Source organism: Anabrus simplex, chromosome 4 (genome assembly GCF_040414725.1).
Source record: "Anabrus simplex isolate iqAnaSimp1 chromosome 4, ASM4041472v1, whole genome shotgun sequence".
NCBI lineage: Eukaryota > Metazoa > Arthropoda > Insecta > Orthoptera > Tettigoniidae > Anabrus > Anabrus simplex.
Window position 1 is genome coordinate 2,349,728 of NC_090268.1, and position 13,027 is coordinate 2,362,754.

The 13,027-nt window shown below is 43.9% G+C and overlaps 1 protein-coding gene across 1 annotated transcript in view; it reads right to left on the minus strand.

The window, feature by feature from the left end:
* Positions 1-13,027, minus strand: part of Sytalpha (Synaptotagmin alpha) — a 652,840-nt gene that overhangs the window by 191,384 nt on the left and 448,429 nt on the right. Inside the window, exon 5 of the mRNA XM_067146141.2 lies at positions 9,132-9,239. Within this exon, the coding sequence (XP_067002242.2) occupies positions 9,132-9,239 (108 nt within the window). The remainder of the gene's footprint in view (positions 1-9,131; positions 9,240-13,027) is intronic.

Sequence of the window (13,027 nt, forward strand, 5' to 3'; positions counted from 1 at the left end):
GTTGCTCATCATCTAGCGAGTCACTTCGCGGACGTGCATGGTTCCGGGAATCACCATCGTGATTTCTTAGCTCTGAAGCGCGAGGCAGAACTTCATTAACTAAGTTTTGCCATTTAAGCTTCAGAGGACTACAACGTGCCCTTTACGGAGTGAGAATCCGCAACGCCTTGGCGCTTTGCAAGGACACGGCTCCCGGACCAGACAATGTCATAAACCAGATGTTGAATCACCTTCGTGTGTTCAATCGAATCTCAGCAGAGGATGAGTTTCCGTCACAATGGCGAGAGGTCTTATCAATTTCTGTCCTCAAGACTGACAAAAATCCTATGTATCCAGGAAGTTACAGATCTATTTGTCTTACTAACTCTTTGTATAAGCTTTTTGGGAGGATAGTGAATCGCCGAATAGTGTGGTGCCTGGAGAAAAGGGGACTTTTTCTGAATACCAATGTGGTATTCGAGTTGCTCGCTCGACCACTGACTATTTGATACTCCTAGAGATTTCTATCCAGCACGCGTTTCTCGGAAAACAGCATTTGGTGGCTGTTTTCTTTGACTTAGAAAAGGCCTTGGGCACTACATAGCGATACGGCATCTTTTCAGCCCTGCTTCAGTGGAATTTCCGAGGTAAATTGCCAGTTTTTATTGAGAATTTTTGTTCCTCCGTCCATTACGTGTCCGAGTTGGGAGGGCATATTCGCAATTCCACGTTCAAGAAAATGGAGTCCCTCAGGGATCGGTTCTTAGTGTCACTCTATTTGCGATTGCATAAACGGTATTGTCGCTGCTGCTGGTTCAGCAGTAATACCTTTGCTATATGTAGACGATTTTGCTCACAAAATATGGCCGTTGCTGAGGAAGCAATTAAGACATAGGAACAGGAGTGGACCTTAGAACATGGCTTCAGGTTTTCAACCTCAAAGACGTCTGTTGTACACTTCTGCCGTAAGTGCATCCTTTAATTACTTCCTGTAGTTGACGTAAGTGTCAACCGATCTCTTTTTCCTTAGAAAATTATCGTTTTAGCCGCACATTAAAAGCGAAATGCTTTTGAAGTTTCTTAGCGGCACTACTTGGGGGGTAGACCGCACTGTTGTGCTGTATCCTCTAATTGCTGGAATATCCGCCAACGCTGTTGCTTATTTAACACACCCGGGGTACACATCTAGGGCGATTTAATATTAGACCTACGGACATAAAGCAACGACGTATGACAGGTTTCAGACCTTAAAGAAGCTGCTGCTATCGGGTTTTAGCACTAGCCGCTCATATTGAACAGGGCTTTGAAGAAAAACATTGCATAGTTAGTAGACCTGTCGTCAGCGTACGATACAGTATGGCAGAAAGGAATGATCCTGAAGTAACTGAAAATCATTCCTTGCAAGACATTAGCGTTACTGCTCAACAACATGCTCAGAAACCGACTAATTGAAGTACCCTGAATGGTATCACAAGCAGGTCCTATAGATTAAATGATGGATTACCACAGGACTCAGTCCTTTCTCCACTTCTCTTCAATCTCTACGCTACAGATCTTCCACCTACTGCTTGCAGGAAGTTCATATATGATGATGACAGTACAGTCCACAGACTTTGATACTGCTGAAACACCAATATAAATGGTCCGTTATTGGACATTATAAATTTTCCAGCTAACTCATTCCTGGTTGCCAGCGTTTCGCCCTCTGATAGATTGGGCTCTTCAGTTGGTACCTAGCACACCTACCAAGACGCTGGCTAGTGCATACCGTGGAGGCCAATGTGTAGGCAATTTTTTGGAGCCACCGGCAGTGCCAATGCACTATGAGAGACTTTGTCTCCCTACCGAAAATTGATGCCTGCTTGGCTCAGATGACTCAGATGATATAGATGTTGATTCCCATAGGGAATCTGAAATATTTATCCCTAATGAGTAAATTTATAATACCAATATAAATGGTCCGTTATTGGACATTATAAATTTTCCAGCTGGAAAATAGCGATAGTGACCATTTTCCTATTATTATTACTTTCTTGAGGCAAAAATATATCGAGGCTCCTCTTCGATGGATTCTTAAATGTGCTGATTGGCCAAAGTTCACAGTTACCGACGCAACTGGAAGGAGAGTAGACGGTGATAAAACTTACATAACGCAAATTATTCTTGCTGCTGCTGCTGAAAAGTCCATTTCATTCATTTGAGGGACTCCTCGCCGAAAAATCGTTCTGTGGTGGAACGAAGAAATTTTAGCAGCTATAAAAGAACGCAGCCGCGCTCATAAACTCTATCTTAGGCAGCTTACTATGGTTAACTTGGATTTTAAAAAACTCCGCGCTAAGGCGCGAGCTCTTATTCGCCAAAGTAAGAAAGCTTCGTGCGAGAGATGTGTGTCGTCCATGACGTCACATACTCCATCATCGCAAATGTGGACTAAACTTCGATATATTTCGGGAATCCAGGGATCATCTCCTGTACCGAGAATTTCCATTGCAGGCAGTGTCGTCACTGGACCTCTCTAGCTAGTCATTTCGCGGATGTATCTGGCTCCGAGAATTACCATCGTGATTTCCTCGCTCTGAAGCAGGAGGCAGAACGTCATCACCTTAGTTTTGCCACTCAAGCTTCAGAGGACTACAACGTGCCCTTTACGGAGTGTAACTTCGCAGCGCCTTAGCGCTTTGCAAGAACACGTCTCCTGGACCAGACAATATCCATAACCAGATGTTGAAACACCTTAGTGAGGATAGTCTACTATATCTCCTTCGTATGTTTAACCAAATCTGGATAAAGAGTGATTTTCCGCCTCAGTGGTTAGAGGGCACAGTCATTCCTGTCCTCAAGCCTGACAAAGATCCTAAGTTTACAGGAAGTTACAGACCGGTTTGTCTTACAAACTGCCTGTGTAAGTATTTGAGAGGATGGTAAATCGCCGACATATGTGGTGTCCGGAGAAACAAGGACTCTTGTCCGAGTACCAGTGTTGTTTTCGAGCCTGGAGAACTCTATCCAGGATCCGTTTCTGCCCAAACAGCATTTGGTAGCTGTTTTCTTTGACTTAGAAAAGGCGTATGACACCACATCGCTATATGGTATCCTATCAGTACTGCATCAGTGGAGTTCCCAAGGTCACTTGCCGGAATTTATTGCGAACTTTGTGTCCCTCCGTCTATTCCGTGTCCGAGTAGGGAGGACATATTCGCAATACCACGTTCGGGAAAATGGAGTCCCACAGAGAGCGGTTCTTAGTGTCACTCTGTTCGCGATTGCCATTAACGGTATTGTTGCTGGTGCTGGTTCAGCAGTAATACCGTCGCTATATATGGACGATTTTGCTCTGCACTATAGCTCGCGTAATATGGCTGTCGCAGAGCGACAATTACAGCAAGCTATTAGGAGAGTGAAGCAGTGGACCTTCACACATGGCTTTCGGTTTTCCACCAAAAAGACCTCTGTTGTCCACTTTTGTCGGCAACGTACTCTTCATCCACATCCTAAGCTTCATTTAGGAAATGTCGTTTCTTGAGCTTCTTTTCGATGGTACATTATCGTGGGAGCCACACGTGGGGCAGCTAAACGTGCAATGCACCTAGAATCTTAATCTCTTGAGGTTTTTAGCAGCACTAATTGGGGAGCTGACCGCACGGTGCTCCTACGCTTCTATAGGGCATATATAGGTTAGACTACAGCAGTGCAGCATATGGCTCAAAAAGACCAAGCGCCCTTGCGAGACTGAACAGTATCCATCACAGCGGGGTTAGGTTGGCGACGGGACCTTATCGATCAAGCCCCATAGCTAGCCTGCTCGCTGAATCTGGTGTGCCACCTTTACACGTGAGGAGCCAGCAGCTCCTTCTGTCGTATGTTGCAAATTTGCGACAGAAGCCATTTCACCCAAGCTATCATTGCGTATTCAACAATGGAACCGTCGGATGTACGCTGCTTGTCCTCGAGCAACGCGGCCGATTGGAATATGCTTGGATAGCAGTCACAGATTGTTTCACGTACCTTCGATTCCTTGCCTTGTCAGACAACAAAGTGGGGTACCTCCGTGGGTAGTACAACGTCCTGAAATAATCCTGGATCTGCACACTGGCCCGAAGGAAAACACGGACCATTCGATTTGTGGGAGGCACTTTCTGTCCGTTGTTGACCGGTATCCAGGTTCAGTCGTCGTTTACACGGATGGCTCGAGAACAGACACTGTTGTGGGCTGTGCGTTCGTTGTCGACACTCATAGGTTTCTTTTTGCTCTCCCGGAAACTTTTAGTGTGTACACAGTGGAGCTCTATGACATCTGTGAAGCTCTGCGGTACGCACTGTCCGATGAGCGCCGACACTTTCTGGTGTGTACTGACTCCTTGAGCTCGCTACAGTCTAACGATACCTGTTTCCCTCTACACCCTCTGATGCAGCGGATCCAGGACCTGCTGGCCGGGTGTTCGAATGCCGGCACCAGAATCACGTTCATGAGGCTCCCAAGTCGCATGGGTGTAGAGGGAAACGAGTTAGCAGATAAGGCTGCCAAGAAGGCAGTTACACGCCCCCGTTGCCTTTCAAAGTTCCAGAAAGTGATATTCGCTCTCAGCCGAGACATCTGGTTATGTTTCATCGGGAGATGGAGTGGCAGGCCACTCCACTGCCAAATAAGCTGGGAGCGATAAAAGGTACAACGAAGGTATGGAAGACTTCCCTTCGGGCTTCTCGGAGGGAAGCAGTGCTATTATGTCGTCTTCGGATCGGCGACGGTATACTAACGCAGTCCCATTTATTGAAAGGAGAACCCTCTACGGTGTGTATTTGCGGCGATCATCTTACCGTGGTACATATCCTTACGGAGTGCGTGGACCTGGTCGATCTGCGCCGTAGTCTAAAGGCGCGTCCAGACTTGTAACAGAACATCGTAACGTAACCGCGTCGCGCTCCTGTCTGGACGGTACTCCGTAACCTCGTCGCGCAACCTTGGCCCGCAACATGAACGATACGGAACGAGGTTCGCTGCGTTCCACTGCTTGTCGGTTTTCCCGCGTCACATCAAAGAGCTGCGCGCGCGGAAGTTACAGCAAGCTTGGACGTACACAGGACCTCGGCGCGTAACACACATTTGCCTCTGCCTGCTTGATCAGTAAAAATGTTGTCGTGGTGGTGGTGGTGATTATTGTTTTAAGAGGAAGTACAACTAGGCAACCATCCTCTATTTAACACTAATCAGAGGGAAAAATGGAAGGGATCCGACACTTCGATAAATGAAGATATCGGCCAAAGGAAGACAAGGGCCACGAAGGGCGTGAAAATGAAAGACTCCCTAGCCCTCGCAAACCTAATAGCGTCGGGGTCGGAAAAGAACAAGAGTTGACCAAGAGAGGTCGGATAGGATAGGTGAAAGTGAGGAGCCTGGCACAAGTAAGTGGAAGCAATGCCAGGGCTCAGCTTAGAGCCCCGTGCTCGCCAACCCACGCTCCAAATTTCAGAGCCCCTGGGGCCTCTTTTAGTCGCCTCTTACGACAGGCAGGGGATACCATGGGTGTTATTCTACCGCCCCCACCCACAGGGGGAAAAATGTTGTCAACCGAGCAAAACACACTGCATTTTATTGAAATGTACAGAGCTAAGGAAATGTTGTGGCTAACTAGCCATCCCAGGCATTTTAACAATATTTTAAGGAATGACCACTTTCCCCATCCACTCCATTCTCCGGTTCACTCTACATATCCCCAATATCCCCATCATGCTGCACAGCATAATGTTCATCAGCTGCCGAACCCATCACATTTTCAAGGTTACACCGTTTCAACACCCACTCCATCAGCTTCCTTATCCTCACCGAATACTACTACTACACCCAATTCTCCTCACTCCAACTCCAATCTGTCCACTGAGTCAGATACAGTAGGCAATTCCCACGATGTGGATATGGATTTTCAGGACTTGATTAGACTTACAAAGTAGTGTTTCTGTGTTGAATAAGCAATTAAAATAGAAAATGTTTGATGTATGAAACTTAGAATATACCAGCAATAAATTCCTTACTTACGTTTATATTTTCGTCTAATGCTTCAATCAGAGCTTGACACATTCCGGTACGATAACACTAATCGACTGTTTGGATATTTTGAAAAGATACTGCAGACTAATGTTTGAATCACCGGTTGCTAGAAATCGTACTGTCACTCCCAGTCTCTCTTGCACCGATATAGCCTCTCTGAATGTGGTATCCTTCTTAGCAACTATTGGCCCTATCAAATTGATGAGGTGGGATCTCTCGCTGAGTCTGAGGGAAAAGCCAACTCTGGAGGGTAAACGGATTAAGAAAGAAAGACACATATTATTATTATTATTATTATTATTATTATTATTATTATTATTATTATGGAATTTCTAATTTGTTTTCATGTAATGAGATACGTATTTCCGTTTCATTGCTGTCATTTTTATTCAATTAATGTGAGTATACCTATGTAGTATAACTTAACCTCTACAAATGATGTTATGGCAGTAAATACATTGCAAAAATTATGTTGAAGATAACAACATTTATTTTTTGCCCATGTAAATTGTGATTTATTGCGCGTTTCTCTTCTTTCTAAGACTGTACCCCGCTGTTAGTCCAACAACTACAACAGCTGTTTGCCTTTCCTCTATGTTAAAACGAAATGCTATCAAATCTTGCCAAATCTTTTCAAATCTTATCAAACCTTCAGCAATGTTGAACAGTCTTTGACAAGATTTGACAAATTTCTTGTGAAATGTTGAACTGACATGAAAATGTAATGGTGTACAGCACGCTAAGACAGTGGTATTTCCTGCCCCAGAAGTTCAGGCGTTGTTATAGATTAAATTTATGAATTAAATATAAGTCCGCACATTCCTCCACACCCTCCCCGAATTATTTAGATCACGAAATGAATGTAATAGAAAGACATGGAGGGGAAAAAAAGAAGTCTGCAGAGAATTACGACTTTCTTTCAAAGATGAAATGTGTATTTCGGCCAGTTCACCGTTGTAAAATCTTATATACTGTATTAACATAATATTGTAAAACTAAAGTACAGAAAACCGTCGTCAAGCCTGAAAATCGCTGAGCAGGGTCGGCTACAGTCAATCACTTGTTTATTTTCACTTGATGAAAAACGTGTTGAATAATTATTTTACTATGCTTTCACTACCCATATTACCGAGCGAGTTGGTCGTGCGGTTAGGGGCGTGTAGCTGTGAGCTTGCATCCGGAAGATAGTGAGTTCGAGCCCCACTCTCGGCAGCCCTGAAGATAGTTTTCCGTGGTTTCCCGTTTTCACAGCAGACAAATGCTGGGGCTGTACCTTAATTAAGGCCACGGCCACTTCCTTCCCACTCCTAGGCTTTTGCTATACCATCGTCGCCATAAGACCTATCTGTAAAAAAACACTACCCATATTGAAACATTTAAACCTCCGACTTGATTGCCTAAGCAATAATACTCTTGCGCGGAACTCGAAAACAAAAATCAACACAAAGCGTTGGAAACGGAAACGACGCCTTGGTCAGGTTTAGCAAGTAAAATGTTTACAATGCCCACTAACTGTCTGAAACTTCATGTTAGCCAGCAAATTTGAACCACCATGTGTAGTTCTACGTGAATATAGCAGAGTTTGCCACCATCGTCTATGTTTCCGTTTAGTTGCATAATGCAAATAAATATAGGCTGCTGCAGCTAAGTCCATCTTTCAAAGCTGCACTGTCTCAACTGGCGGAACGCTGGTAGGTTACGCGTTACGACCTGCGGCACGGGGTAGAAAAGTTTACCTCGTAACCGCGGTGCGTAACATTGCCCCGTTTAACCTTGGCGCGCGACGTGGTTACGTTACGGAGTTAGGCGCGCATGTCTGTACCCGCCTTAAAACTCCCGCGTACCATCTCCCTTATCCTGCGCGATGACGAGCAGTCCGCAGACCTCGTCATTCGTTTTATGAGGGATAGTGGTCTTTTTTATCGTATGTAATGATATCCTTTTCCTAGTGTATTTGTGTTAACTACGCGTTTATCCCATTGACTTCATTTTAGTTCGTGTTGCGTATTTTAATGTGTTATTTTAACTTCTAAGTTGAATTATATATATATATATATATATATATATATATATGTATTCCAGGCAATGCCTTATTTCTTTGTCACCTGTATTTTATATTTTGTTAGCAATAAGGCATTGCGAATTAGATCCGCTGATTGTTTTAATCTCATAACCATTTTTCATCACCATTTTTTAAACTCCATCAGTGGATACATTTAAAATAATTATCATATCATGTCTCGTCCATCTCGTTTCATTAAGGGCCGATGACCTTCAATGTTATGCCCCTTTAAACAACAAGCATCATCATCTCAATTTCGTTGATAAGACTGCCGAGGATGCTCTTACTTTGCCCCCGTTACCTTTAGAGGGTTCCAGCCAGTGATATTCGCTCTCAGCTGAATCATTTGGTTATGTGCCATTTGGAGATGGCGTGGCAGGCCACATCTCTCCTAAATAAGCTGAGAGCCATAATAGGAACTATGAGGGTATGGAAGACTTCTCGGACAGAAGCCGTGGTATTATGTCGTAGTAACGCACTCTTACCTACTGGAGGGTGAATGCCCCCCGATGTTTACTTGCGGCAGTCATCTAACCGTGGTACACGTCCTTGCGGTGTGCGTGTACCTGGCCGATTTGCGCCGTTGTCTACAACTTCCGAGTGCCATTTCCCTCATTCTACGAGATGACGAGTAGTCAGGAGACCTCGCCTTCCGTTTTATGAGGTTAGTGGCGTGTTTTACCGTGTTAAAACAAATGGTCTGTTTGTAAATTTTACTCTATTGTTAACTACGTTTTGTTCTATTGAATCTGTTTTAGTCCGCCTTTATGTATTTTTAATGATATTTTAACAATTTTAATTCGCTTAAAGTACATTATTTCACTTCAAAGACAGCCTTCTGTGACCTTATTCACATGTTATATTTTTTCAAATCAATTTTATGAGGAAATATGGCATTGCGAATGATATACACTGCTTATTCTAAGTTCCTATTTGATATTTTATCATATATCTTAGTCAGTGGATTATTGATAACATTTTAATTAATAATACATACTGTTAAGGGCCGAAGCCCCTTTAAACAGAAACAATAGTAAGTATACACACCTCAATCAACCTGACTGTGAGAATGCCAGCTGCTGGATCGTAAGTGAGGCTCATGTGAATTGATCCCCTCTGTTCTTCAGGAAGGCTGGGTGTCCTGGAGGGTGAGGCCTGAAAATTTAAAGATGTCTATTGTTATTACATTGTGATCTGGAGACAATACCTTATGGTGATTTTATGGACGTCAATTCACGAGTCATGAGGGTTTTTTGAAGTGATTGCAGGTGTAGGGGAAGCAAGTACACTATGATAAGTGTCTTCCAGATGTGTTATTTGTGAAACCTTTACTACAGTGGTTACACAAAACAAAGCACTGAACACAATAAGGCGGGGGGGGGGGTGTAAGAGCAACTTCACAATGTCAGAAAACACTACACACTCAGCAAAACATCAGCTGGACTACGCGGATATCCGCCAACAAAACATAATACGTAAATATCAGTAGGGCCAATTAGAGGACAATAAACCAGGAAGGTGGAAGGAGCTAGGGCTTTACCGAGGGCATGGACATGGCTTAGGTTGCGGTTTCCGAAATAATTCACCATGATCCTTAAATTTGAAAAATATTATTTAAAAGTGAAATCTTACAAATACATTCCGAAACAAAGTTTTGGCGGTACGGAATTCGACAGTGCTTACCCGAAGGTGACCCATCCCGTTAGCGAGGCGTCGCACACGACGTAAAACTTCAGACCAAGACAGACTACGGCAGACCAGGCCAGGACAAGACAAGACAGACCGAATTACCACGAACGCAGCTTCTCTCTCTATATATAGGTAAATCCTGGACTTGGAGTAGCCAATGAGAATGCACGAGTCCGCCCATCCCCACCTAGTTTCACCAATCACAATTCCTACTTTCAGTCTCGAACTTTAACTAAACTTCTCGAATACGCACGTTCGCGAATCTTCCGTTTCGAGAATAGTTAGAAAATGCCTTCTAGAACACATAACCAACAAAAGGCAACACACCCTGTTCAAAAATTCATGTAACTTTCTGGATACTTCCATTAAGTACAGAACTGAAATCTACTTTTTACAAATACATATGTTACAAATATTACACAGTACAGGTTAGGTCATTACAAATAAAACATATTACCACACTTTACAAATAACGTCTTCAATAAACATTTTCCACTTCCACTACATTGTTTACCTGTGACATATTCCTCCCCCGAAAGTCGAGCCACGCTCGACCATTAACATAGTTTCACTAGGGAGAAAGCGATAAAACGTTCTCACACAGTACAGGTAGTAAAGATGCATTACTCTAACACACACGATTACTTGAAGTTGACTTTCTAAGTAATCAAAGCAAAACAAACCAAAGTGTCACATAATTTTCAAAAATAACAAAGGTATTCATAGATCAACCTATTCAATAAATATCACAAATCTACATGGATAGTCACACTACACTTCAAAACGCCTTCTGAACCTTTTACAATTGTTTAGACAATTTGTACTCTGTCCACCAAAGGATGTACACACTTTCTTTCTGCCAAATGTTAGTCAGCCAGGAACTTCTCACTTTGTTGCTAAACAGCGTTCAAAGGCTCCTTATAGGCGAGATTACGGACTAAGTATTTTGCATCACTTTTCCACACCAGTCACAGCACAGCTAGGCCACAGGTTCTCGCTGATGATGCGGCTGCCGACACGATCGTTTGCCGCCAGCCTCCATTCAACTTCAGTACGACCCAGGTATTATGTAATTGCAATCCAGTGGTATCTTACACCAAATCGGCAGATGGGTGAGATATCGTCCAGTCAGACTGCCACCATTAGGATGTTTGCCACAGGATTGTGGGGCGGGATGGTAGCGCCCAAGGTACAGAATGCGCCTCCCAACTTGGGACTTCAGGTTGCCGTCAGAAGAAGCTGGTCACTGCAGGCACTGCAACATAAACAAACCGCAGCAGACAGGGGAATACTTGAGGTAAAAGTATGCTGCTGGGGTCAAAGATCTTGCGTAGAGTCACCCAATGGGTGGCTAAATGAGTATGCAGTAAAGACTCTCCCTTGCACACCAGGGATATTAGGGCACTAGCCCCGGGGTAAGCACTGCTACCTATAATTCATTTGACAAGATTATGGTGGGGGTGAAGGGAACCTACAGGAGTTTACCCTAAACCTGAAAGTAAGCGGAATAAATTCCAAGGAGTGACCATAACTAAAACCTACCTAACTTATAATACTAAATCTATTATACTAGAGGATACCTAAAGTAATTACCTACACAATTACTTACAACTAACTTATTATAAAACTTATAAATATCTTACAATAAACTTATCATTATCTTATAACTAAATGTCACCAACAATGGTATTTACCCCTCCCTACCAGGCTTAAGGTACCTTGATATGGGAGAGGTGGACTCTGCTGATCCTTTTCCTTTCGGAATCGCTCACCAATAATGTCACCGGGGTGAGGAACTTTAAGATGGTGCAGGGACCTCGAAATCTGGGGGTCAACTTACTGATAACATTGTCCGCAACACTACTGACGGAATGAGTTTTAATAAACACCTGGTCACCCACAGACAGATCGTGCTGCCTTCGCCCGTGGTTGTAATTGCGCTGGACCTTAGCGTAATAAACCTTCAAGTTCTTTCGTGCACGGCGCCAATTAGCTCGAATCTTTTCTGGGCTAGCATCGTCGGGCAGAAGATCATTAATTGACCACAGATTAGATAGAGGAGAATTCGGAGTAAAAGCCAACATTAACGAAGAAGGGGGTTTGCTTGTGGCTTTCATGGACAGCAGTGTTAAATGCAAATGACAACCAATTTAATGAGGAATCTCACTTGGAGTGGTCTGAGGAGTGATAAGCGATGAGGGCTGATCGCAAGTTACGATTCACTCTCTCAGCATAATTCGGCTTCGGGTAATACGGGGTAGTGGTTACATGAGAAATGGATAGATCAAAACAGAAATTCCGGAACTGGGCAGAAGTAAAGGCTCTTGCGTTATCACTTACCAAAATTTAGAGGGTCCAAACGAGGCGAATATCTGTTTCAAGCACGAGATGGTGGTGTTGGCGTTAGCCATCCGAGTGGGGAACAGCCACGTAAAACGCGAAAAGGCGTCAACACACACAACTATAAAACGATGACCATTCCGAGATCTCGGGAAGGGCCCGATATAGTCTATGAACAGTCTTTCCATGGGGCGAGAAGCTTGCTCGGAAGACAAGAGACCTAGACGAGTATTCGGGGCGGGTTTTCTGAAATTACAAATCTTACAGGACTTGACAAGGGTACGGATCTCACTATCCATGGATTTACAAATGAAGTTGTTACGAATCTTCTCCCTTGTCTTGGAAACGCCCAGATCACCGCCCACTGGGGATTCATGAAAATATTTGAAGAGAGCCGGGACCAGGTTAGTTGGGACTACAATTTTGGGGTCTCTACGACTGCGAGCAGGACAACACAGGACACCATTCTTAAGAATGTAGGGCTTAACATGCTCACCGGATTTTATCCTGTCGATAATAGCCTTTAACTCAGGATCGTCCTCTTGATGTTTGGTTGTATCCTTGAAAAGGAAGGGAGAGTCAGTGAGAACTACATTCACAAAAGCCGATACTTCTTCGGGAGGTGGGTCTGCCGGCTCTGACTGAGGGTCAGAGTTGCCTGGATTGAATATCCTACTGGGGCCATTAGCCACAACGTTTTCGGTGCAACGAATGTGACGGGCTTCAAATTGGAAGACTGAGATGCGCACTGCCCAACGTGCTAGACGACCGGTCTTTCGCGGCTTGGCCAGTACCCGACTCAAAGCCTCATTATCAGTTTCCACATCGAAAGGGAGATGTTCCAGGTACATTCTGAAGCGTTCTAAAGAGAAGACAACAGCCAAGGCTTCCAACTCATAAATGGAATAATTTCG